Below are 27,566 nucleotides of genomic sequence, written 5' to 3' on the forward strand. Positions count from 1 at the left end.
CAAAAAAGGAGCATTTCCCATTGGAAATGTATCTTTGGCTTTAGGAAGAAAAAAAACCCAAATATGTCTGTTTTTTATTCAACTCTGAATTGGACTTCTGTAGTGTTTTGTCTAGGAATATTCTGTTACGGAAGCTTTCCTTTGATCTACAGAAAATTTGAAAATCCCAATTTTCTTTATATTACAGTGGATGATCCAGAAGCCCTTTAAGGTGGCCACGTTTTTTGGATGCATTGGCAAAGACAAGTTTGGAGAAATCTTGAAAAAGAAAACTGAAGAGGTACACGTTGATGCCCACTATTATGAGCAGAGTGAGCAGCCAACAGGCACCTGTGCGGCATGTATCACTGGGGACAACAGGTCAGTCGCCCCCTCATAGTGCCATGTTTGCTATTTCAGTGATCTTGAGAAGGACTTTTATTTGTGGACACATTATTTTCACTTGGTCTCTATTCATATTGCATTGAGTGTGGTGTAAGCCTCAGCTCCTCAAATAATAGACTTTTTGCTGAAGTATCATTTATAATTGATTACTTATTAATGAGGGTCTAAGAGGACAAGTTGCTGTCACTTTAACAAACTTTTCATGAATCAATAGTACAAGTGAATACAAGAAAATGTTTTATTTCCGCTTGTTAGCCACTGTCTCCCCTTCCTTCATCCTAAAATGATTATTCACTTCTAAAATCAGCCTATAACGAGGAAGAGAGAAGATGGATTTTCAGCTTCATTATGCATTCATGTTACAACTGCTGCCAATAGAAGTCTATGCAGAGGCGGTGCAGAAGGAGGTAAGGGAGCAGCTTCAGAGAGAAGAGAACAAACCTGCTGCAGCTGTTAGTATCCTTTCCCACCCTGTTCTTAGCTGCTCAGGACTGCAGTAGGTGCTCCTCCATGCTTCTTGGGGAGCAGAATCTTCAGTGCATGGTGGACGTGATTGCATATAGTCTCAGACTCTGCAGCTGAATTCAGCGACAGCTGAAAATTAGGCATATAGGCTGCAGAAGGGAAACTAGTAAGAACTTCAGAGTGCAAGCCATGAAGTGGTCAGATATGATCATGTTCTTCATGTACATATAGTTCTAACCTGACAGTAATTACACTGAAGTGAAAACCATTACTTGATGGTGTAAGGGAGGGTGTTTCTGCTCTTTCTTAATTTAAAGGGAATCTGTCAACCCCGAAATGCAAATTGCACTAATTAAACAGTTTTGTAGGGGACTTGGCTCCTACAAAAATCATAATAGCAGTTTGCTTTTTACCCTTGAAATTAGTTTGAAAACTTTTTACATTCCAAATGCAAATGATGGTGTTTTTTTGCACCCTTGCTGTGGCCAGGTGCACCATTACTACTTCCTCCATTTGCATACTGAGCAGTTTCCTGTTTCTGACAGGACACGCTTGGCCAGAGAAAGCGTAGCCTGAACCTTAACATATGAAGCAATCATTGGCGCACACAAAGTATGGAGGCAGGTCCCCCTTTCATCATTGCCTCCTTTCATGGCACCACCTCTTCTCCACCCAGAATTGCCTCCTATCATGGCATCACCTCTTCTCCACCTAGAATTGCCTCATATCATGGCACCACCTCTTCTCCACGGTGTCATGACAGGAGGCAGTGGTGCAAGAGGGACCCTCCACGGTACTATGTGTGCCGTTGATTCCTTCACAGTCTATGTACATGCACTGTACCGCGTGGTTAGGTTTCAGAGTGCGCTGGCCAAGCATTCACTGTCAGAGACTGGGAAGTTCTGACTATGGAAATTAAGAAAGGCATTACACTGCACCAAAGCCTTCTCGTTTGTGTATGTTATATAAAGCATTTTTACTCTTCGCCATGACAGCACCCTACTGGACAGAGGGATCCGCCCCACAGGAACAGGAAACCTACAAAAAATAAAGGGGGGTGGTCCGCCTCTCCTCCTCAGTTTAGGTTTCCTGTTCCTACGGGAACGACAGGATTCTCCTGCAAGAAGAACACATACCTGGACTAATGCATGCCGCCTGTGCGGTATCTGCGGGAACGGCAGGGGCTGCAGTCCAGAAGCAGCATCGTGGGAGTTCCGTTTCATGGCTCCCTCCTCGTCTGAAGTATGGCTGAAGGTGATGACCGGGACCGGGGCGGGCCGCTTGGTCTCACTTGGGAACATGATGCAGGCTGATGGAGTGGTGCCGGAGGTTTGAACGTGAGTCCTGGCCTACAGGAAGTCGGGTGAGGGCAGCATTTCGGAACACGGTCCGGTGCGGAATCCCGGGCTGCGCATGTGCGACCGCCGCAGATGCTCCTGCCCCAGAAGTAGAGGTTGAGCTTCTGGGGTGCACAGGCCGAGGTCAGTGGTGGGGGAAGCGCCGATTCGCGCATGCGCAGTACGGTAGGAACCGACCCGGAACTGTTAGGAAGTGTCTTTCTTAAAAAAAAAAAAAAAATGGTGCTTTCTATAAAAATCAGACAGCGCTGCTTTTTCGGCGATGTACCATGTCATCCCCAGGCCAGACTATGGACCCTCCAGCAGAAGACTCAGCGGGCCCCCCCAAGGACCGCTCCAGCAGGGGATCCACAGATGCCGGTCGCAGAAGCAACGCAGCTGACTCCAGATCCAGGACTGTACCTCGGCCTCCTGATCCTGTACCGATAACTTCACTGGGTGAGTGTTAAAACTCTACCTATTAAGCTGACACCCACCTCTTTTTTTTCTTTTCTCTCGCTATGTCTCCCTCTCCTCAGGCCAAAAAGAGACAATAATCAAAACATAAGCAATGCGCCTTATGTAGCCAGCCTCTTCCGGATTGTTACCCTAAGAAACTTTGTAAGGACTGCATCACTGAGACCACATAGGGAGCAGCAGTGTCAATTACGGACATATGTGCCATAATTAGGGAGGAATTGCAAGCTGTGAACCAAGCAAAAACACTCCCAAAAAGTAAGAGTAAAAAAACAATATCCTCAACAGAGGCAGATAATGACCAGGAAATAGTCTCAGACTCTTCACTTGCATCATCATCAACAGAAATTGAGGGGCGATCATGTCTTCCCTTGGTTAGTGTGGACAATTTAGCGAAATCGTTAAGAGACACTATGGGGTGTGAGGAGACAAAAGGCACTCAAACCACGCCGGACATAATGTTTGCGGGTTTAGCTGAGAGAAAAAGGAGAGCCTTCCCGGTAATTCCGGCAGTCAAGGTTTTGACAAAAAGAGAATGGGAGAAACAAGATCAAAGAAGCTTTCTCCCTTCAGCGTCAGAAAGAAAATATCCATTTAGTGACGAAGAGCTACTAACATGGACTAAAGTCCCCAAGGTGGATGCAGCCGTTGCCTCTACCTCTAGGCAGTCCACGTTACCAGTGGAAGATGCTGGCCTACTTTCTGACCCTCTTGACCGTAAAAGCGGAGTCATCTTTAAAAAGGTCATGGGAGGCAACTACAGGCATATTCAAACCAGCAGTAAGCCAGTACATACACCGCTAGGTCAATGCTCATATGGATTGACCAACTGGACCAACAAATTGAGCAAAAAGCCTCGAGAGAAAAATTGCGGGCTGCTATTTCCTTAATTAGAGGGGCAGCAGCCGTTATGGCTGACGCATCAGCAGATTCTCTTCTCTTAGCAGCAAGGTCTGGTAAATAATGCCAGACTAGCCTTATGGATGAAAAGCTGGAAAGGGGACACGCAGTCAAAAACAATAATCTGCGCTATACCATGTGAGGGAGGGCTTTTAAGAGAAGGCCATTCGTCAAGAGAAGGCAGAGAGATAGGCCAACAAGATGGGCCACAAAAGAAGAGAAACAGAGAGGTACTATCTTCAAAAGACTCAGCCTCCCAAAAGAAAACAAATATTGAAGAACCTGTTACCCCAGTAGGGGGTAGATTAAAATTTTTCTTCTCTCAGTGGGAAAAAAATAACAACCAGCTCGTGGATCCTGAATATAATCAGAGAAGGAATTAAATTACAATTCATTTGATTTCCCCACGAGTCTTTTATTATAACATCCCTCAACTCGCCAATACAACAAAAGGCCGTTGAGGTGGAAATTCAAATCCTATTAACCAAAAGGGTCTTAGTCAGGGTTCCAGAAGGGCAAGAAGGTGGAGGATTCTATTCTCCCTTATTCCTAGTTTCCAAACCCGATGGTTCATTTAGAACAATCATAAACCTAAAAAAAAATTAATTCATTTGTTCAAAATCATAAATTTAAAATGGAGTCAATCAGATCCACCATTAAACTCCTTTTCTCAAATTGCATGATTGGGGGCATTGATCTAAAAGATGCTTATTACCATCTCCCTATCCATGACAGATACCAAAGATACTTTAGGGTAGCGGTGACATTCGAAGGCGAGACCCGTCATTTCCAGTATGCAGCCATGCATATACCCTACCTGGATGAATTTTTAGTAGTGATGAGCGAGTGTACTCGTTGCTCGGGTTACCGCCGAGTATTTGACTGCTCGGAGATTTAGTTTTCATCGCGGCAGGTGAATGATTTACAGCTACTATCCTGCTTGATTACATGTGGGGATTCCCTAGCAACCAGGCAAACCCCCACATGCACTCAGCCTGGCTAGTAGCTGTAAATCATTCAGCTGTCACAATGAAAACTAAATCTCCGAGCAGTCATAAATACTCGGAGGTCACCCGAGCGTGGTCAGGAAAACCCAAGCAACGAGTACACTCGCTCATCACTACTTTTTAGTAATCAGAAATTCAGCTATCCAGTGTAGCTTAGCTCACGCAATTTCTTCTTTACAGGATCTGGGCTGGATCATAAATGTCAAGAAATCCAGACTTATTCCACATTCCCTACAGACGTTTTTAGGGTTTCATCTAGACTCCAAAAGCCAAAAGTGTCTTCTCCCTCAGGTAAAGATATCACTGATCATACAGCAAAGTTACAGCTGCGATAATCCATGCATGTCCCTAAGGAAAGCAATGTCACTATTGGGATCCCTTACCTCCTGTACCCCAGCAGTTCAGTGGGCACAATACCATACCCGGACATTGCAACACCAGATTCTCCGAGAGGAAAGATGAATACTTGGTCATCTTGAGACAAAAATAACCTTATCTCAGGAAGTCTTGACTTCTTTAATATGGTGGCTAGATTGTAACCATTTGATGAGTGGTGTTCTGTGGGTAATAACACCATCCCATACTATAACCACCAATGCCAGTCTCCGCGGATAGGGCGCCCATATGGGAAATTGTTTTTGCCAAGGGTTGTGGGATGCAGAGGAAACTCAGCATTCATCTAACGTTAAAGAACCAAAGGCAGTAAATTATGCATTATACCATTTTCTTCCACAGCACCAAGGAAAACACAACACAACAGTGGCATATCTAAACAGACAAGGAGGTACTCGATGAGAGACTCTGATGTCTTCCGCTGGAGAAATCTTGGACCTAGTCGAAAAACATCTGTTATCCCTTTCTGCGCTTCACATAAAGGGGGGAAACAACCAACAGGCAGACTTCCTAAGTCAACATACTCTAAGACAGGGGGAATGGTGCCTAAACCATCATATCTTCCAAAAGATAGTATCCCTTTGGGGTCATCCTCAAATAGATCTCTTCGCCACAATGAAAAACAAACAAGTACGGAAATTTGCCTCCCTATCTTTAGCAGATCATCCGGACATACTAGACGCTCTCCAAGTCCCTTGGCAATTCAATCTGGCATACACCTTCCCTCCGATAATACTATTGCCACAAGTCATTCGGAAGATCAGAGAGGAAGGAGCGAGAATAATACTACCATTTTGGCGCAAGAGACCATGGTTCTCGTGGCTACAAACCATGTCGGTCTCAGACCCTTGGGTCCTCCCCTCTATCCCCAATCTACTCTTCCAGGGACCCTTTTTCCACCCTCAGGTGGACAATCTCCACCTGACGGCCTGAAATTTGAAAGGCAAATGCTAAAATCAAGGCGTTTCTTAGAAGGATTAATTGACACACTCCTTCAAAGCAGAAAACATTCTACCACAAAAATATACTCTAAAATATGGAGGAAATTCCTACAGTTCCATACATCTTCTAATATTTCAGAAATTCCAATACAACCCTTCTTAGAATTCCTTCAAAAAGGGAAAGAACTAGGTCTGTCCGTAAATACATTGAAGGTCCACGTATCAGAACTGGGGTCCCGCTATGGTCATAATATTGCAGGAAATAAATGGGTGTACCGATTTATCACAGCCTGCAAAGAATCAGTCCCGTTAACATGCCTAGAATTGCTCCCTGGGATTTAAACCTAGTTTTAGAAGCCCTAACAGACTCTCCTTTTGAACCAATAGACTCAATATCTCCAAAATACCTATCACTAAAAACGTCCCTCTTAGTTGCACTAACTTCTGCTAGAAGAGTCAAGGTACCTTCACACTAAACGATATCGCTAGCGATCCGTGACGTTGCAGCGTCCTGGCTAGCGATATCGTTGTGTTTGACACGCAGCAGCGATCAGGATCCTGCTGTGATATCGCTGGTCGTTGAACAAAGTTCAGAACTTTATTTGGTCGTCAGACCGGCGTGTATCGTCGTGTTTGACACCAAAAGCAACGATACCAGCGATGTTTTACACTGGTAACCAGGGTAAACATCGGGTTACTAAGTGCAGGGCCGCGCTTAGTAACCCGATGTTTACCCTGGTTACCAGTGTAAAATGTAAAAAAACAAACCGTACATACTCACCTTCGCGTCCCCCGGCGTCCGCTTCCCACACTGACTGAGCGCCGTAAAGTGAAAGTGAAAGTACAGCACAGCGGTGACGTCACCGCTCTGCTGTTAGGGCCGGCGCTCAGTCAGTGCAGGAAGCGGACGCCGGGGAACGCGAATGTAAGTATGTACTGTTTGTTTTTTTTACATTTTACGCTGGTAACCAGGGTAAACATTGGGTTACTAAGCGCGGCCCTGCGCTTAGTAACCCGATGTTTACCCTGGTTACCCGGGCACCTCGGCATCGTTGGTCGCTGGAGAGCGGTCTGTGTGACAGCTCTCCAGCGATCAAACAGCAACGCTGCAGCGATCGGCATCATTGTCGCTATCGCTGCAGCGTCGCTTAATGTGAAGGTACCTTCAGTGACATTCAAGCCCTATCTATAGATCCACCTTTCCTACTGACGTTTCAGGATAAGTTGATTCTAAAACCAGACCCCTCTTACCTTCCTAAGGTAGCAAAAATTTCAAAGATCGCAAGAAATACTTCTTCCCACCTTTTTTAGCAACCCCTCCACTCCTGAGGAACAGAAGTTTCACACCCTGGATGTCAGGAGAATAGTATTAAAATACATTGAAAGGACCAGGAGTTGGGGGCAGTGTAGGGCTCTGTTCATATCCTTCCAGGGCCGCAAGAAGGGGCATGGAATCACAAAGGGCACCTTATCCCGTTGGATTAGGGAGGCTATCAGACTGGCTTATTACGCGAGAAATTAAAACCCTCCAGAAGGCATTACAGCACATTCTACCAGCGCTATGGCATCTTCCTGGGCCGAAAGAGGGGATGTACCAAATGAAACCATATGTAAGGCGGCAACATAGTCAGATCCTTCTATAACCACTATAGGTTTGACCTATCATCAACTTCTGATCTAGACTTTGGCAGGACTGTCCTCAGCACGGTGGTCACTCCCTAGGTGATGGTCTCTGGAAAATCTCCAGTAGGGTGCTGTCGTGGCGAAGAGTAAAAAGCCGGATTACTTACCGGCAATGCTCTTTTAGTGAGTCCACGTCAGCACCCTCTCACTACCCTCCCTAAAGTTAATATAGAATGCACTAATAAGTAAATTTTTTATCGAATATAGAGTAAATAAGTTTGAGCATAGAATAATAGTATTTGCCTAATACTGGCGGTCCTCCTGGTACTCTGAAATCTAAACTGAAGAGGAGAGGCGGACCGCCCCCTTTTACTTTCTGTAGGTTTCCTGTTCCTGTGGAGCGGATCCCTCTCTCCAGTAGGGTGTTGTCGTGGACTCACTAAAAGAGCATTACCGGAAGTAATCCGGCTTTTCAAACTAATTTTATTAACAGTGAAATGTATACTGAAAATAGAATTTATATAGGGGCCAAGTACCCTACATGCTTGTTTAATTAATTCAGTTTGCATTTCGGAGGTGACAAGACCCCTTTTTTGGTGTTGCTTTAGTTTTTTTTGTTTTTTTGCGTTATTCGATAATTTCTCGAAATGAAATGAAATATATATATAGTGTCTTAGTAGACTGCAGATTAAATCACAAGACTATTAGAAGAGACTGGCATGCTTGGCAATAATGGGATAGTGACAATCTCAGTGCCGATCACTGAGATCTTGGTGCCGATATCTCCATCTGCGCATGCACTGCCCCTAGCAGCCATTTTACCGGAGTCCACCGCATAGCAAACCATGTAAGTGCGGTGGCTCTGGGCTTTCACAAAATGTGGGCAGAGCCCCCGCACCACCGAACACCGGCAGCGGCGCACATCTGAACACCCCCTCATCCCAGCCTGCGGCATGCAGCAACGCTCCACTCTTGCCTCCTCCAGCAGCGACCCTGGGACGCTGCTACACTGCGGCCGGTAAGGTATATCCGCATTATAAGACGCACCCCAATTTCCCCCCTAAATTTAGGGAAAAAAGTGCGTCTTTAGAATCAGAAAAATAAGGTATATTGAGAGAGATGTTACCTTTCATTGTAATCCTACACATGATGGTGACAATTCTGAAGTGTCAGTTGTTCTATTGCCAAGTTTTTAACACTAAGGTTCGGATACGGCTATAAAGAAGGCTACTACTTGCGATATAACGCAGTTTTATTTCAAAGTACTAAATTAAATGAATAATATGATTGCATACGCTTGGTATATTTTAACATACAAAGGTTAAGTATATATAAAGACACATCCCCAGAAGAAGCTATTGCGAAACGGCGTAGGGGTTGGGGATGCGTGGCTGTCTTGGTCTCCCGATGCATTCTTTTGTTCTAACTTTCTCAGGTGATGTAGTCATTTGCTTTACTAACTTTCTTCTCTTTGGCACTAAACAATGCAATATATACATAGAATATGGCTATGTTGTTCTTGTACCTATGACAATATACCTTCATGCATGCTGATGCCATAGTCAGTCCATACAGGATGTTTGGATTCCATGTTTGCACTAAGCAATGTTTTAGCACTAATCGCTTCTTTGGAATTTAGAACAAATTGCAATAGTGATTTCCATAGTTTGACCACAAATATTTGTTTGGATTCCATTTTTTTTGCACTAGGCACCTTTTTGGAATCTTCAATAAATTGCAATAGTTATTTTTTTATGGGGCAGAACTAAACTCACTGATATTCATGATAGGAGTTTTGGGCATTAGAATGTTTTGGTTTTTTTTTACTTTAAGAGCTCTATACTGCATAGGGGGGCCTAGCTTTGCTTCATTTGTACCATCCCCATTTTGGAGGTTTATTCCCACCCTGTGTTTTTGGTGTTTTATTTGTACTAATATTTTATGTTATTTGTAATAATTTTAAATTATGTATCAATAAAGCATAAATTTTAAATTATTGCTGGAATCACTCTGTATCCTTAGGCGGTAAAATACCGTTAGTTTGGAAAGTGCGGGTTTTACTTGCGATGTAACGCAGTTTTATTTCAAAGTACTAAATTAAATGAATAGTATGATTGCATACACTTTTGTATATTTTATCATTCAAAGGTTAAGTACATATAAAGATAATAAGTACGTATAAAGATAATAAGTACGTATAAAGATAAGTACGTATAAAGATTATAAGTACATATAAAGATTATAAGTACATATAAAGATTAAGTACATATAAAGATTAAGTACATATACTCACATCATCACCAAGGAACTTTAAAACATCAATATCAGAGAAGCAAGCACCAAAACAGAGAATCCCTAGAAAATTCATAATATTGCATGGGTGTTTCCACTTATGCAGGTATCACAACACTATGTATAAGTACTCAACTTTCTGCTTCTGTTTTGGTCATGTTTCTCCGGCCTTATTTAGTGATTTAGGCCATGTGCACATGTTGCGGATTTTGATGCGGATCCGCAGTGTTTTTGGAGATGTGGAATTACATCAAATCCGCAGTGTAGTGCACAACCATGTACACATGCTGTGAAAAATCCGCACAGATTTTCAGCGTTTTATTTTCCACAGCATGTCAGTTCTTTTTGTGGATCTGCTGCGTTTCTGCATCCATTGACTTCGATTGAGTCAGTCAAATCTGCCGCAAAACCACAGGTGTAAAAAGATTTGCGTTTTTGCTGCGGACTTGCCTGCAAAAAACGCAGCAGATAGGGAGGAGGAAGAGTGTGGGCGGAGACTGTGTGCGCGGAGATGTGTGTGTCTGTCTGCAGGTGTCTGTGTGCATGTCTGCGGGTGTGTCCGCGGCTGTGTGTCTGTAGGCAGGCATCGTCCGTTGGGACTAGTCCCATCCGGCTATGTCTGCTGTCATAGAACAGTGACAGCATTAACCGATAATGGGATAGTAGTCCCATCATCTGGCTACTGTGTTGAATAGTTTTAAAAAACACATATACACATACAGTACTTACTTACCAAACAGCTAATCCTCCGATGCCCTCGATTGCCTGCAAAAAAATATATAATAAGCATTATACTCCCTGCTACGATGTAATTCATTTAATAACGATTGTCCCACTGCGATCTCCCGTGTAGAACGGTCACATCGGGAGATAGTGACCGGAGTTGATCCTCCTGTAGTGGATCACTCCGCCACCTAGAGGTCACCGGAGTTCATGCTCTCACTTGTGGCACCGCTGCGTGAGAAAATTCTCACACAGTGGTAGTGCTGTAAAGTGAAAGCACGAACTCCAGTGAACTACACTGCAGGAGGATTATCTCCGGTCAGTGTGTCATCGGAGGCCCTGTAGAGCGGTCACATCTCCCGATGTGACAGCTCTACACGGGAGATCGTCATGGGACATTCATTAAATGGATTACATTGGAACAGGGAGTATTTGTGGTGGTTTTTTTTTCCAGGAAAGTGAGGGCGTCGGTGTCTTTATTTAACATGTAACAACTATGTTTAGCAGTGGATATCTTATTGACACCTCTCCATTACGAAGTCGTGGGCTTGATGTCACCTTACAATGCAAAGGTGATATCAACCCCATAACTATTACCCCACTTGCCACCGCTAAAGGGCAAGTGGGAAGAGAGGCCAAGTGGCGGAATTGGCGCATCTTAGAGATGCACCATTTCTGGTGCAGCTGAGAGCTGGTGTTTGTAGACGAGGGGGCAATATCCATGACCCCTTCCTAGGCTATTAATATCCGCCTACAGCTGTATGCTTAGCCTTTTCTGGTTATTAATTATAGGGGGACTCCACTTCATTTTTTAGGGGGCTGCCTGTTGTGAATTCTGCTTTTGGGTTCCCTCCAGTGGTGGTAGGTGGTAATGCAGTTGTCCCTGAGTTGCAGTCCTGGTCAGGTGTTTCTGCTGATTGCAGTCCTGACTGGGGTATTTAGGTGTGCAGGATTCATTAGTCCTTGCCAGTTGTCAATTGTTGTTGGGAGGTGTTGGACCTCTGCCTGGTTCCTCCTGCCTTTCTGCCAAATCAGCAAAGATAAGTGTCTGGTTTTGTTTCTGTAGCACACATGCTGTGTGCTTCATGATTCAGTGCTATTCTTTTGTATTTTCTTGTCCAGCTTAGATTGTGTCAGTATTTTCTCAGTCTTGTTGGATTCTCTGGGGTTGCAGATATTCATTCCACGTCTTTAGTTAGATTGTGGAATTTTTTGTATTATCTGCTGTGGATATTTTTTGAAGGGTTTTAATACTGACCGCCCAGTATTCTGTCCTATCCTTTTCCTATTTAGCTAGACTGGCCTCTTTTGCTAAATCTTGTTTTCTGCCTGCGTGTGTCTTTTCTTCTCCTACTCACAGTCAATATTCGTGGGGGCTGCCTATCCTTGGGGGTTCTGCTCTGAGGCAAGGTAGTATTCCTATTTCCATCTATAGGGGTATTTAGTCCTCCGGCTGTGTCGAGGTGCCTAGGGTTTGTTAGGCACACCCCACGGCTACTTCTAGTTGCGGTGTTAGTTCAGGATCTGCGGTCAGTATAGTTTCCACCTACTCCAGAGAAAGTTTCATGCGGCTCCAAGGTCACCGGATCATAACAGTACAACTGGACCATAATGAGCTAAATGCATCTCAGAAGAAGGGAAGAAAGGTGTTGAGCCATTTTTTTTTCTGCAGTCTGTTTTGTCTTCTCTTCCCTCTTTATCTATGGGTGGCTGAGGAGTCTTGTTCTAGCATGGATGTTCAGGAATTAGCTTCTCGTGTAGACCAGCTTGCTGCTAGGGTACAGGGTATTTCTGATTATTTTTTTCAGACTCCTGTTTTAGAACCGAAGATTCCTACTCCTGATTTGTTTTTTGGTGACGGGTCCAAATTTTTGAGTTTTAAAAACAATTGTAAACTGTTTTTTGCTTTGAGACCTCGATCCTCCGGTGATTCCATTCAGCAGGTTAAAATCGTCATCTCCCTGCTGCGTGGTGATCCACAGGATTGGGCATTTTCCCTGGAATCTGGGAATCCTGCTTTGCTTAATGTAGACTCCTTTTTTCAGGCTTTAGGACCTTGTTGGCCCTATCTCAGGGTCAAGAGGCGGCAGAATTGTATTGTCAGAAATTTAGAAAATGGTCTGTGTTGACTAAATGGAATGATGATGCTTTGGCGGCAATTTTCAGAAAGGGTCTTTCTGAATCCGTTAAAGATGTTATGGTGGGGTTTCCCACGCCTTCCGGTCTGAGTGATTCTATGTCTCTGGCCATTCAGATTGATCGGCGCTTGCGGGAGCGTAGAACTGTGCGCGCTGTGGCGTCGTCCTCAGAGCCAATTCCTGAGCCAATGCAGTGTGATAGGATTTTGTCTAGAACGGAACGACAAGGATTCAGAAGTCAGAATAGGTTGTGTTATTATTGTGGCGACGCTTCTCATGTCATTTCAGTCTGCCCTAAGCGGACAAAAAGGATCGCTAGTTCATTTACCATCAGTACTGTACAACCTAAATTTCTGTTATCGGTGTCCTTGATCTGCTCATTGTCATCATTTTCTGTCATGGCGTTTGTGGATTCAGGCGCCGCCTTGAACTTAATGGATTTTGAGTTTGCCAGGCGTTGTGGTTTTCCCTTGCAGCCTTTGCAGAACCCTATCCCTTTAAGGGGGATTGATGCTACACCTTTGGCTAAAAATAAGCCTCAGTTTTGGACACAGGTGACCATGCACATGGCGCCAGCCCATCAGGAAGATTGTCGATTTCTGGTGTTGCATAATTTGCATGATGTTATCGTGCTGGGTTTTCCGTGGTTGCAGGTACATAATCCTGTGTTGGATTGGAAGTCTATGTCTGTGACTAGTTGGGGTTGTCAGGGGGTTCATAATGATGTTCCTTTGATGTCAATCTCCTCTTCTTCCTCTTCTGAAATTCCAGAGTTTTTGTCTGATTTTCAGGATGTATTCGATGAGCCCAAGTCCAGTTCCCTTCCACCGCACAGGGACTGTGATTGTGCGATTGACTTGATTCCAGGCAGTAAGTTTCCTAAGGGCCGACTTTTCAACCTGTCTGTGCCTGAACATACCGCCATGCGGAGTTATGTTAAGGAGTCTTTGGAGAAAGGGCATATTCGGCCATCTTCTTCACCGTTGGGAGCGGGATTTTTTTTGTTGCTAAGAAGGATGGCTCCTTGAGACCTTGTATTGATTATCGCCTCTTGAATAAGATCATGGTCAAGTTTCAATACCCTTTACCTTTGCTTTCTGATTTGTTTGCTAGGATTAAGGGGGCTAGTTGGTTTACTAAGATTGACCTTCGGGGGGCATATAATCTTGTTCGTATTAAACAGGGTGATGAATGGAAAACTGCGTTTAATACGCCCGAAGGCCATTTTGAATACCTTGTGATGCCATTCAGGCTCACTAATGCTCCATCGGTTTTTCAATCCTTCATGCATGATATCTTCCGGACTTATATTGATAAATTCTTGATTGTATATTTGGACGATATTTTGATTTTTTCCGATGATTGGGAGTCTCATGTGGAACAGGTCAGGATGGTATTTCAGATCCTTCGTGACAATGCTTTGTTTGTGAAGGGGTCTAAGTGCCTCTTTGGGGTGCAGAAGGTTTCTTTTTTGGGCTTCATTTTTTCTCCCTCATCTATGGAGATGGATCCGGTTAAGGTTCAGGCCATTTATAATTGGATTCAACCCACATCCGTGAAGAGCCTTCAGAAATTTTTGAGTTTTGCAAATTTTTATCGCCGTTTCATTGCTAATTTCTCCAGCGTGGTTAAACCCTTGACCGATTTGACGAAGAAAGGCGCTGATGTGGCGAATTGGTCCTCTGCGGCTGTCTCTGCCTTTCAGGAGCTTAAACGCCGATTTACTTCTGCTCCGGTGTTGCGCCAACCGGATGTTTCCCTTCCGTTTCAGGTTGAGATTGACGCCTCTGAGATTGGGGCAGGGGCCGTTTTGTCTCAGAGGGATTCTGTTGGTTCCTTGATGAAACCGTGTGCCTTCTTCTCCTGCAAGTTTTCGCCTGCTGAACGCAATTATGATGTCGGCAATCGGGAGTTGTTGGCTATGAAGTGGGCGTTTGAGGAGTGGCGACATTGGCTTGAGGGAGCTAAGCACCGTATTGTGGTCCTGACTGATCATAAGAATCTGATTTACCTCGGGTCTGCCAAACGGCTGAGTCCTAGACAGGCTCGATGGTCCTTGTTTTTTTCCCGTTTTGATTTCGTGGTTTCGTATCTTCCGGGTTCTAAGAATATTAAGGCTGATGCCCTTTCTAGGACTTTTTTGCCTGATTCTCCTGAGGTCCTTGAACCGGTCGGCATTCTGAAAGAAGGGGTGGTTCTTTCTGCCATTTCCCCTGATTTACGGCGGGTTCTTCAGGAATTTCAGGCTGACAGACCTGACCGCTGTCCTGTGGGGAAATTGTTTGTTCCTGACAGATGGACTAGTAGATTGATTTCTGAGGTTCACTGTTCCGTGTTGGCTGGTCATCCTGGTATTTTTGGTACCAGAGATTTGGTTGGTAGGTCCTTTTGGTGGCCTTCCTTGTCACGTGATGTGCGTTCTTTTGTGCAGTCCTGTGGGACTTGTGCGCGGGCCAAGCCTTGTTGTTCCCGTGCTAGTGGGTTACTTTTGCCATTGCCGGTCCCTGAGAGGCCCTGGACGCATATTTCTATGGATTTTATTTCTGATCTTCCGGTTTCCCAGAGGATGTCGGTTATCTGGGTTGTTTGTGACCTGTTTTCTAAGATGGTTCATTTGGTGCCTTTGCCTTAATTGCCTTCCTCTTCAGATTTGGTTCCGTTGTTTTTTCAGCATGTGGTTCGTTTGCATGGTATTCCGGAGAATATTGTGTCCGACAGAGGTTCCCAGTTTGTTTCTAGGTTTTGGCGGGCCTTTTGTGCTAGGCTGGGCATTGATTTGTCTTTTTCTTCTGCATTTCATCCTCAGACAAATGGCCAGACCGAGCGAACTAATCAGACCTTGGAGACCTATTTGAGATGCTTTGTGTCTGCTGATCAGGATGATTGGGTGGCCTTTTTGCCATTGGCCGAGTTTGCCCTTAATAATCGGGCTAGTTTGGCTACTTTGGTTTCGCCTTTCTTTTGTAATTTTGGTTTTCATCCTCGTTTTTCTTCTGGGCAGGTTGAGCCTTCTGACTGTCCTGGTGTGGATTCTGTGGTTGACAGGTTGCAGCAGATTTGGGCTCATGTGGTGTACAATTTGGTGTTGTCTCAGGAGGAGGCTCAACGTTTTGCTAACCGTCGTCGATGTGTTGGTTCCCGGCTTCGGGTTGGGGATCTGGTTTGGTTGTCTTCCCGTCATGTTCCTATGAAGGTTTCTTCCCCTAAGTTTAAGCCTCGGTTTATTGGTCCTTAAAGGATTTCTGGGATTATTAATCCAGTGTCTTTTCGATTGGCGCTTCCGGCCTCTTTTGCTATCCATAATGTCTTCCATAGATCTTTATTGCGGAAATATGTGGTGCCCGTTGTTCCCTCTGTTGATCCTCCGGCCCCTGTGTTGGTTGATGGGGAGTTGGAGTATGTGGTTGAGAAGATTTTGGATTCTCGTTTTTCGAGGCGGAGGCTTCAGTACCTTGTCAGATGGAAGGGTTATGGCCAGGAGGATAATTCTTGTGTTTTTGCTTCTGATGTCCATGCTGCTGATTTGGTCCGTGCCTTTCATCTGGCTCGTCCTGATCGGCCTGGGGGCGCTGGTGAGGGTTCGGTGACCCCTCCTCAAGGGGGGGGGTATTGTTGTGAATTCTGCTTTTGGGTTCCCTCCGGTGGTGGTAGGTGGTAATGCAGTTGTCCCTGGGTTTCAGTCCTAGTCAGGTGTTTCTGCTGATTGCAGTTCTGACTGGGGTATTTAGGTGTGCAGGGTTCATTAGTCCTTGCCAGTTGTCAATTGTTGTTGGGAGGTGTTGGACCTCTGCCTGGTTCCTCCTGCCTTTCTGCCAAATCAGCAAAGATAATTGTCTGGTTTTGTTTCTGTAGCACGCATGCTGTGTGCTTCATGATTCAGTGCTATTCTTTTGTGTTTTCTTGTCCAGCTTAGATTGTGTCAGTATTTTCTCAGTCTTGTTGGATTCTCTGGGGTTGCAGATATTCATTCCACGTCTTTAGTTAGATTGTGGAATTTTTTGTATTATCTGCTGTGGATATTTTTTGAAGGGTTTTAATACTGACCGCCTAGTATTCTGTCCTATCCTTTCCTATTTAGCTAGACTGGCCTCTTTTGCTAAATCTTGTTTTCTGCCTGCGTGTGTCTTTTCTTCTCCTACTCAGTCAATATTCGTGGGGGCTGCCTATCCTTTGGGGTTCTGCTCTGAGGCAAGGTAGTATTCCTATTTCCATCTATAGGGGTATTTAGTCCTCCGGCTGTGTCGAGGTGTCTAGGGTTTGTTAGGCACAGCCCACGGCTACTTCTAGTTGCGGTGTTAGTTCAGGATCTGCGGTCAGTATAGTTTCCACCTACTCCAGAGAAAGTTTCATGCGGCTCCAAGGTCACCGGATCATAACAGCTGCCCTATTTTAATAGCCAGTAAAGGCTAAATATACAGCTTATATTAATAGCCTGGGAAGCTCCATGGGTATTTCCTCCTTCCCAGGCTATAAACACCTGCCCCCAGTCTGGTTTGCATGTTAATGACCAGACTAATTTTTACAATTCTGACCACTGTCCTTTTATGAGGTAATAACTCTGGAACACTTCCATGGATCCCGGTGAGTCTTACATTGTTTTCTCGTGACATATTGTATTTCATGATAGTGGTAACATTTCTTTGATATAACTTGCATTTACTTGTAAGAAAAAACGGAAATTTGGCGAAAATTTTTCAACTTTAAAAAAAAAAAAAAAAAAATTGGTGCCCCTAAATCACAAGGGTATGTCATACAAAATCCTTAATAAATTTCCCACATGTCTACTTTACATCAGCACAATTTTGGAACCCAAATTTTTTTTGTTAGGATGTTATAAGGGTTAAAAGTTGACCAGCGGTTCCTCAATTTTACAACACCATCTTTTTTTTGGGGGGGGACCACATCACATTTGAAGTCACTTTAAGGGGTCTATATGATAGAAAATACCTAAAAGTGACACCATTCTAAAAACTGCATTTTTTAAGTGCTCAAAACCACATTCAAGAAGTTTATTGACCCTTCTGGTGCTTCACAGGAATTTTTGGATTGTTAAAAAAAAAATCAAAACATTTAAAAAAAATGAACATTTAACTTTTTTTCACACAAAATTATTTCAGATCCAAATTTTATCATTTTCCCAAGGATAACAGGAGAAATCGGACCCCAAAAGTTATTGTGCAATTTGTCCTGAGTACGCGGATACCACATATGTGGGGTGGAAGCACTTTTTGGGCACATTGCAGAGCTCGGAAGGGTAGGAGTGCCAATTTTTCAACGCAAAATTGGCTGGAATTGAGATTGGATGCCATGTCGCGTTTGAAGAGCCCTTGATGTGCCAAAACCGTGGAACCCCCCCCCCCCAAAAGTGACCGCATTTTGGAAACTAGACCCCCAAGGAACTTATCTAGATATGTGGTGAGAACTTTAAACCCCCAGATGTTTCACTAAAGTTTATAACGCCCGGGCGTGAAAATGAAAAAATAATTTTTCCATAAACCTGATCTTTTAGTCCCCAATTTTTTATTTTCCCAAGGGTAAAAGGAGAAATTGGAATCCAAATGTTGTTGTCCAATTCGTCCTGAGTATGCTGATACCCCATATGTGGGAGAAAACTACCCTATGGGCTTTTGAAAGGAAGTAGTGACGTTTTGGAATGCAGACTTTGATGTAATGGTCTGCGGGCATCATGTCACGTTTGGAGAGCCACTGATGTGCCTAAACAGTAAAAACCCCACACAAGTGACCCCATTTTGGAAACTAGACCTCCCAAGGAACATATCTACATGTCTGATGAGAACTTTGAATCCCCAAGTGCTTCACAGAAGTTTATAATGTACAGCTGTAAAATGAAGAAAAATTTTTTTCGACAAAAATGATGTTTTTGCCCCCAATTTTTTATTTTCCCAAGGGTAACAGAAGAAATTGGACCCCAAGAGTTATTGTGCAATTTGTCCTGATTACACCGATACCCTATATGTGGGGGTAAACCACTGTTTGGGCACATGGCAGAGCTCAGAAGGGAAGGCGTGCCAGATTTTACTGTTATGGTTTGCAGGTGCCATGACCCACTAGGAGAGCCCATGAGGTGCCTAAACAGCAGAACCCCCCCATAAGTGACCCCATTTTAGGAATTACACCTCTCAATGAATAATAAAACTTATTTTTCTTATCTTTTAGGTTCAGAACGGGGCTTATCTATAGCATTATAGAATGCTGTAGATAAGCCCTGAAAGACAGTGGCTGTATCTTATATCGGCCTAAACTGCTGACAGGTTCCCTTTCAGCACAAATTGGCTCTGTCCCTAATGGGTTAAAAATAAAAATACATTTAACTTCAAACCTGATGTAAACAATGGCATTCCTTTTAGGGTTCACTGACTTATATTGGTTTCTCCAAAATAAAGCTTGATCTGTATTATTTTCAGGTCTTTGGTTGCAAACTTAGCGGCTGCTAACTGCTATGATAAAACAAAGCACCTTGACTTGAAGGAGAACTGGCAGCTGGTGGAGAAGGCGAAGGTGTACTACATAGCAGTAAGTGTCAAGAAATATTCCGTTTGTGTTTAGAATGTTCCGATGGGAAAAGCTGTATTAATGGAGATAATTATTATTCTTACTCGTGTCAAATGAGCTGTATAGTTATGGACTTGTAATGGTCTTGAGTTACATTTGTGGGTTGAGAGCTTGTATTTAGAGATCCTTGTTACCTACAACAGCAGTCTGAACTCTTTTAGTGCTCCTTCATATGTCCATGTGAAAAAATGATACTGGTGTAATCTGTATTTTGGATTAGTGTCATCCGTGTACGATCCGTGTGTCTGTATTTACCATCAGTGTGTCATCAGTATTTGGTCTGTGTCCGGTTTTACCATTATTGTTTCATACGTGTACGGTCCTTGTGTCATCAGTGTACGGTCCTTGTGTCATCAGTGTACGGTCCTTGTGTCATCAGTGTACGGTCCTTGTGTCATCAGTGTACGGTCCTTGTGTCATCAGTGTACGGTCCTTGTGTCATCAGTGTACGGTCCTTGTGTCATCAGTGTACGGTCCTTGTGTCATCAGTGTACGGTCCTTGTGTCATCAGTGTACTGTCCTTGTGTCATCAGTGTACTGTCCTTGTGTCATCAGTGTACTGTCCTTGTGTCACCAGTGTACGGTCCTAGTGTCATCAGTGTACTGTCCTTGTGTCATCAGTGTACTGTCCTTGTGTCATCAGAGTATGGTCCTTGTGTCATCAGAGTATTGTCCTTGTGTCATCAGTGTACGGTCCTTGTGTCAGTTTTTACCATCAGTGTATGGGCCGTGGGTCCATTGTTACCATCAGTTAGTCATCAGTATCGGTCTGTGTCTCTGTTTTCTATCAACACTTTGTCATGATATTGGGCAGCACGGTGACTCAGTGGCTAGCACTGCAGCGCTGGAGTCCTAGCTTCAAATCCCACCAAGGACAATATCTGCAAGGAGTTTGTATGTTCTCCCCGTGTTTGGTTGGGTTTCCTCCGGGTTCTCCGGTTTCCTCCAACATTCCAAAGACATACTGATAGGGAATTTAGATTGTGAGCCCCAACGGGGACAGTGATGATAATGTCTGCAAAACTGTAAAGCGCTGCGGAATATGTTAGCGCTATGTAAAAATTATTATTATCAATGAAGGGTTCGCGTGTCCGTGTTGTGGTTTTTACTGATGGATACATTTATAAAGCTTCTCCTATTCTTTGAAAAATTTAAAATGGACAGCACACTGAGTGCACACTGATGCCATCCATGTACTGTATGTGTTTTTCATGGTTCCGAAGACTTTTTAGAGTTCTGTTGGCCACTTTTCATCCGTGATACTGCAAAAAATGTACATATCTCTGTGAGTTTTGCTACCCCCCCAGCTATGAAAAATTCCAGACATTTGAAGAGCACCATAGATTATAATGATTACATGCTGTGTTTCTGTAATAAAAAAAACATTAAAAAAGGCATTATGTGGTTAAATAAAGAGCTTTTTTCTTTGTTTGAAGTGCATTGCTGTTCCTTTAGTGACCATCACCCATACCTTTTTTATTTTGTTTTACTTCCTGTAATGTAAAGAAAACAAAATGTATTTACTTGCACCCATAGTTCTAATCTGTAAGCGTAAGTAAATGCCATTTAAAATCAGTGTGGCTGTCTACAACAGTATAAAAAAAATCGATCCCATGCACATTCAGAAAAGTGGTATGATTTTTTTTTCCTCACTTGTCGTCCGTATTGTCGTTTTTTTTTTTTTTTTTTTTTACACTAGCACCTACAGTGGGTACGGAAAGTATTCAGACCCCTTTAAATTTTTTACTCTGTTTCATTGCAACCATTTGGTAAAATCAAAAAAAGTTCATTTTTTTTCTCATTAACGTACACTCTGCACCCCATCTTGACTGAAAAAAAGCCCATAAATGTCGAAATTTTTGCGAATTTATTAAAAAAGAATAACTGAAATTTCACATGGTCATAAGTATTCAGACCCTTTGCTCAGTATTGAGTAGAAGCACCCTTTTGAGCTAGTACAGCCATGAGTCTTCTTGGGAATGATGCAACAAGTTTTTCACACCTGGATTTGGGGATCATCTGCCATTCTTCCTTGCAGATCCTCTGCAGATCCTCTCCAGTTCCATTAGGTTGGATGTGAACGTTGTTGGTCAGCCATTTTCATGTCTCTCCGGAGATGCTTAATTGGGTTTAGGTCAGGGCTCTGGCTGGGCCGGTCAAGAATGGTCACAGAGTTGTTCTGAAGCCACTCCTTTGTTATTTTAGCTGTGTGCTTAGGGTCATTGTCTTGATGGAAGGTAAACCTTCTGCCAAGTCTGAGGTCCAGAGCACTCAGGAAGAGGTTTTTATCTAGGATATTTCCGTACTTGGCCCCATTCATGTTTCCTTCAATGGGAACCAGTGGTCCTGTCCCTGCAGCTGAAAAACACCCCCATAGCATGATGTTGCCACCACCATGTTTCACTGTTGGGATTGTATTGGGCAGGTGATGAGCAGTGCCTGTTTTTCTTCACACATACCACTTAGAATTATCACCAAAAAGGTCTATCTTCGTCTTATCAGACCAGAGAATCTTATTTCTCATAGTCTGGGAGTCCTTCATGTGATTTTTAGCAAACTATGCGGGCTTTCATATGTTTTGCACTAAGGAGTGTCTTCCGTCGGGCCACTCTGCCATAAAGGCCGAGTGGAGGGCTGCAGTGATAGTTGACTTTGTGGAACTTTCTCCCATCTCCCTACTGCATTTCTGGAGCTCAGTCACAGTAATCTTGGGGTTCTTCTGTACCTCTCTCACCAGTTCTCTTCTCCCACAATTGCTCAGTTTGGCTGGACGGCCAGGTCTAGGAACATAGTAACATAGTTAGTAAGGCCGAAAAAAGACATTTGTCCATCCAGTTCAGCCTATATTCCTATATTCCATCATAATAAATCCCCAGATCTACATCCTTCTACAGAACCTAATAATTGTATGATACAATATTGTTCTGCTCCAGGAAGACATCCAGGCCTCTCTTGAACCCCTCGACTGAGTTCGCCATCACCACCTCCTCAGGCAAGCAATTCCAGATTCTCACTGCCCTAACAGTAAAGAATCCTCTTCTATGTTGGTGGAAAAACCTTCTCTCCTCCAGACGCAAAGAATGCCCCCTTGTGCCCGTCACCTTCCTTGGTATAAACATATCCTCAGCGAGATATTTGTATTGTCCCCTTATATACTTATACATGGTTATTAGATCGCCCCTCAGTCGTCTTTTTTCTAGACTAAATAATCCTAATTTCGCTAATCTATCTGGGTATTGTAGTTCTCCCATCCCCTTTATTAACTTTTGTTGCCCTCCTTTGTACTCTCTCTAGTTCCATTATATCCTTCCTGAGCACCGGTGCCCAAAACTGGACACAGTACTCCATGTGCGGTCTAACTAGGGATTTGTACAGAGGCAGTATAATGCTCTCATCATGTGTATCCAGACCTCTTTTAATGCACCCCATGATCCTGTTTGCCTTGGCAGCTGCTGCCTGGCACTGGCTGCTCCAGGTAAGTTTATCATTAACTAGGATCCCCAAGTCCTTCTCCCTGTCAGATTTACCCAGTGGTTTCCCGTTCAGTGTGTAATGGTGATATTGATTCCTTCTTCCCATGTGTATAACCTTACATTTATCATTGTTAAACCTCATCTGCCACCTTTCAGCCCAAGTTTCCAACTTATCCAGATCCATCTGTAGCAGAATACTATCTTCTCTTGTATTAACTGCTTTACATAGTTTTGTATCATCTGCAAATATCAATATTTTACTGTGTAAACCTTCTACCAGATCATTAATGAATATGTTGAAGAGAACAGGTCCCAATACCGACCCCTGCGGTACCCCACTGGTCACAGCGACCCAGTTAGAGACTATACCATTTATAACCACCCTCTGCTTTCTATCACTAAGCCAGTTACTAACCCATTTACACACATTTTCCCCCAGACCAAGCATTCTCATTTTGTGTACCAACCTCTTGTGCGGCACGGTATCAAACGCTTTGGAAAAATCGAGATATACCACGTCCAATGACTCACCGTGGTCTAGCCTATAGCTTACCTCTTCATAAAAACTGATTAGATTGGTTTGACATGAGCGATTTCTCATAAACCCATGCTGATATGGAGTTAAACAGTTATTCTCATTGAGATAATCCAGAATAACATCCTTCAGAAACCCTTCAAATATTTTACCAACAATAGAGGTTAGACTTACTGGCCTATAATTTCCAGGTTCACTTTTAGAGCCCTTTTTGAATATTGGCACCACATTTGCTATGCGCCAGTCCTGCGGAACAGACCCCGTCGCTATAGAGTCCCTAAAAATAAGAAATAATGCTTTATCTATTACATTACTTAGTTCTCTTAGTACTCGTGGGTGTATGCCATCCGGACCCGGAGATTTATCTATTTTAATCTTATTTAGCCGGTTTCGCACCTCTTCTTGGGTTAGATTGGTGACCCTTAAAGGGAACCTGTCACCACGTTTTTGGAAGATGGGATAAAAATAGTGTTAAATAGGGGCAGAGGTGGGCATTACATTAGTGTGTTTGTTATGCGTTTATTACCCACCTAAGTTGCCGAAATACCTTTGCAAAGTCTCCGTTTTCGCCTGTCAATCAGGCTGGTCTGGTCAAAAGGGCGTTGTCTTCCCCCAGATTTTGCGTAGTTTTCCGTTGGTGGCGTAGTGGTGTGCGCATGCCCAAGGTCCCGAATCCTCTGCCAGGGGATTTAAAAGAGCGCGCTGTTCGTTTTCATTGGTGATCGGTGGGCGCGGCCATCTTCCTTTGGCCGCGCGTGCGCAGAAGCGGCGCTCTGCTGGCCGCGGCTTCAGGAAAATGGCCGCCGCGATATCCATCTGCGCACGCGCGGCATCCCGCGGCCATTTTCCGGAAGCCGCGGCCAGCAGAGCGCCGCTTCTGCGCACGCGCGGCCAAAGGAAGATGGCCGCGCCCACCGATCACCAATGAAAACGAACAGCGCGCTCTTTTAAATCCCCTGGCAGAGGATTCAGGACTTTGGGCATGCGCACACCACTACGCCACCAACGGAAAACTACGCAAAATCTGGGGGAAGACAAGACGCCCTTTTGACCAGACCAGCCTGATTGACAGGCGAAAACGGAGACTTTGCAAAGGTATTTCGGCAACTTAGGTGGGTAATAAACGCATAACAAACACACTAATGTAATGCCCACCTCTGCCCCTATTTAACGCTATTTTTATCCCATCTTCCAAAAACGTGGTGACAGGTTCCCTTTAATATAGGGTTTTCATTGTTTCTTGGGATTTCACCTAGCATTTCATTTTCCACCGTGAATACCGTGGAGAAGAAGGTGTTTAATATGTTAGCCTTTTCCTCGTCCTCTACAACCATTCTTTCCTCACTATTTTTTAAGGGGCCTACATTTTCATTTTTTATTCTTTTACTATTGATATAGTTGAAGAACAGTTTGGGATTAGTTTTACTCTCCTTAGCAATGTGCTTCTCTGTTTCCTTTTTGGCAGCTTTAATTAGTTTTTTAGATAAAGTATTTTTCTCCCTATAGTTTTTTAGAGCTTCAATGGTGCCATCCTGCTTTAGTAGTGCAAATGCTTTCTTTTTTACTGTTAATTGCCTGTCTTACTTCTTTGTTTAGCCACATTGGGTTTTTCCTATTTCTAGTCCTTTTATTCCCACAAGTTATAAACCGCTTACAGTGCCTATTTAGGATGTTCTTAAACATTTTCCATTTATTATCTGTATTCTTATTTCTGAGGATATTGTCCCAGTCTACCAGATTAAGGGCATCTCTAAGCTGGTCAAACTTTGCCTTCCTAAAGTTCAGTGTTTTTGTGACTCCCTGACAAGTCCCCCTAGTGAAAGACAGGTGAAACTGTACAATATTGTGGTCGCTATTTCCTAGATGCCCGACCACCTGCAGATTTGTTATTCTGTCAGGTCTATTAGATAGTATTAGGTCTAAAAGTGCTGCTCCTCTGGTTGGATTCTGCACCAATTGTGAAAGATAATTTTTCTTGGTTATTAGCAGAAACCTGTTGCCTTTATGGGTTTCACAGGTTTCTGTTTCCCAGTTAATATCCGGGTAGTTAAAGTCCCCCATAACCAGGACCTCATTATGGGTTGCAGCTTCATCTATCTGCTTTAGAAGTAGACTTTCCATGATTTCTGTTATATTTGGGGGTTTGTAACAGACCCCAATGAGAATTTTGTTACCATTTTTCCCTCCATGAATTTCGACCCATATGGACTCGACATCCTCATTCCCTTGGCTAATATCCTCCCTTAAAGTGGACTTTAGAAAAGACTTTACATAGAGACAAACCCCTCCTCCTCTCCGATTTTTACGATCCTTTCTAAACAGACTGTAACCCTGTAAGTTAACTGCCCAGTCATAGCTTTCATCTAACCATGTCTCGGTTATTCCCACTATGTCAAAGTTACCTGTAGATATTTCTGCTTCTAGTTCTTCCATCTTGTTTGTCAGGCTTCTGGCGTTTGCGAGCATGCAGTTTAGATGATTTTGTTTTGTTCCAATCTCCTCGCTGTGGATTGTTTTAGAAATGTTCTTACCTCCCTTCTGAGTATGTTTTCCTGGGTCTTCTTTGTTCGAGTCTAATGTTTTTCTTCCCGTCCCCTCTTCTTCTAGTTTAACGCCCTCCTGATGAGTGTAGCGAGTCTTCTGGCGAATGTGTGTTTCCCAGGTTTGTTGAGGTGTAGTCCGTCTCTGGCGAGGAATCCATCGTACAAGTTATTCACACCATGGTCCAGGAATCCGAATCCTTGTTGTCTGCACCATCGTCTTAGCCAGTTGTTCGCATCAAGGATCCTGTTACATCTCCTGGTTCCATGCCCGTCTACTGGAAGGATAGAAGAAAAAACTACCTGTGCATCCAGTTCCTTTACTTTCTTCCCCAACTCTTCAAAGTCCTTGCAGATTGTCGGTAGGTCCTTCCTTGCGGTGTCATTGGTGCCAACATGTATCAGAAGAAATGGGTGGACGTCCTTGGAGCTGAAGAGCTTTGGTATCCTATCAGTCACATCCTTGATCATCGCACCTGGAAGGCAGCATACTTCTCTTGCGGTTATATCCGGTCTGCAGATGGCTGCTTCTGTGCCTCTCAGTAGTGAGTCTCCCACCACCACCACTCTTCGTTGCTTCTTGGCTGTACTTTTTGCTGTCACTTGTTGCTGCGTACCCTTTTCTTTTTTGCTTGCTGGTAGTGCTTCATCCTTAGGTGTGCCATCTTCAACCTCTACAAAGATTTGACATCGGTTCTTCAGTTGTGTGGTTGGTGATTTCTCCATGGTCTTCTTGCTTCTTTTGGTCACATGCTTCCACTCATCTGCTTTTGGAGGTTCTCTGACACTTTTTTCACCTTCTGTGACCAGTAGAGATGCTTCTGTTCTGTCTAGGAAGTCTTCATTCTCTTTGATGAGTTTCAAAGTTGCTATTCTTTCTTCCAGACCCCGCACCTTTTCTTCTAAAAGGGCCACTAGTCTACACTTCTGACAGGTGAAATTGGATTCTTCTGGTCGATCTGCGAACATGTAGCACATGCTGCAGCTCACCATGTAAGTTGTCACATCTGCCATGTTGCTCCTAGATCCTGCTGACTTGCTGTGTGCTTTCCTTCTTGTATAATCTACTCAGCCAAGCTTTCTTGCAATAATGTCCTACAGGCAAAAATTTGCGCGCCGTAAGGCGCGCGGTTTGGTGATGCTTTCCAAGCAGCTGGTCCCGGCTGTACCCAACGATCTTCTTGCTGAGGGAGACTCTTCGCTTTTCCCAGAAGGCACCTGGAATATGCAAATTATCCTCCTCAAGCTTGAATCCCTGGTTTGGTGATGCTTTCCAAGCAGCTGGTCCCGGCTGTACCCAACGATCTTCTTGCTGAGGGAGACTCTTCGCTTTTCCCAGAAGGCACCTGGAATATGCAAATTATCCTCCTCAAGCTTGAATCCCTGGTTTGGTGATGCTTTCCAAGCAGCTGGTCCCGGCTGTACCCAACGATCTTCTTGCTGAGGGAGACTCTTCGCTTTTCCCAGAAGGCACCTGGAATATGCAAATTATCCTCCTCAAGCTTGAATCCCTGGTTTGGTGATGCTTTCCAAGCAGCTGGTCCCGGCTGTACCCAACGATCTTCTTGCTGAGGGAGACTCTTCGCTTTTCCCAGAAGGCACCTGGAATATGCAAATTATCCTCCTCAAGCTTGAATCCCTGGTTTGGTGATGCTTTCCAAGCAGCTGGTCCCGGCTGTACCCAACGATCTTCTTGCTGAGGGAGACTCTTCGCTTTTCCCAGAAGGCACCTGGAATATGCAAATTATCCTCCTCAAGCTTGAAT

At 43.9% G+C, this 27,566-nt stretch overlaps 1 protein-coding gene across 2 annotated transcripts in view; it reads left to right on the forward strand.

The window, feature by feature from the left end:
* Positions 1-27,566, forward strand: part of ADK (adenosine kinase) — a 511,546-nt gene that overhangs the window by 312,395 nt on the left and 171,585 nt on the right. For both annotated transcript variants that reach the window (XM_077250787.1, XM_077250788.1), the window contains exons 5-6: positions 188-360; positions 19,106-19,214. In XM_077250787.1, coding sequence (XP_077106902.1) covers positions 188-360; positions 19,106-19,214 — 282 coding nt within the window. The remainder of the gene's footprint in view (positions 1-187; positions 361-19,105; positions 19,215-27,566) is intronic.

This window comes from Ranitomeya variabilis, chromosome 4 (genome assembly GCF_051348905.1).
Source record: "Ranitomeya variabilis isolate aRanVar5 chromosome 4, aRanVar5.hap1, whole genome shotgun sequence".
Lineage (NCBI taxonomy): Eukaryota > Metazoa > Chordata > Amphibia > Anura > Dendrobatidae > Ranitomeya > Ranitomeya variabilis.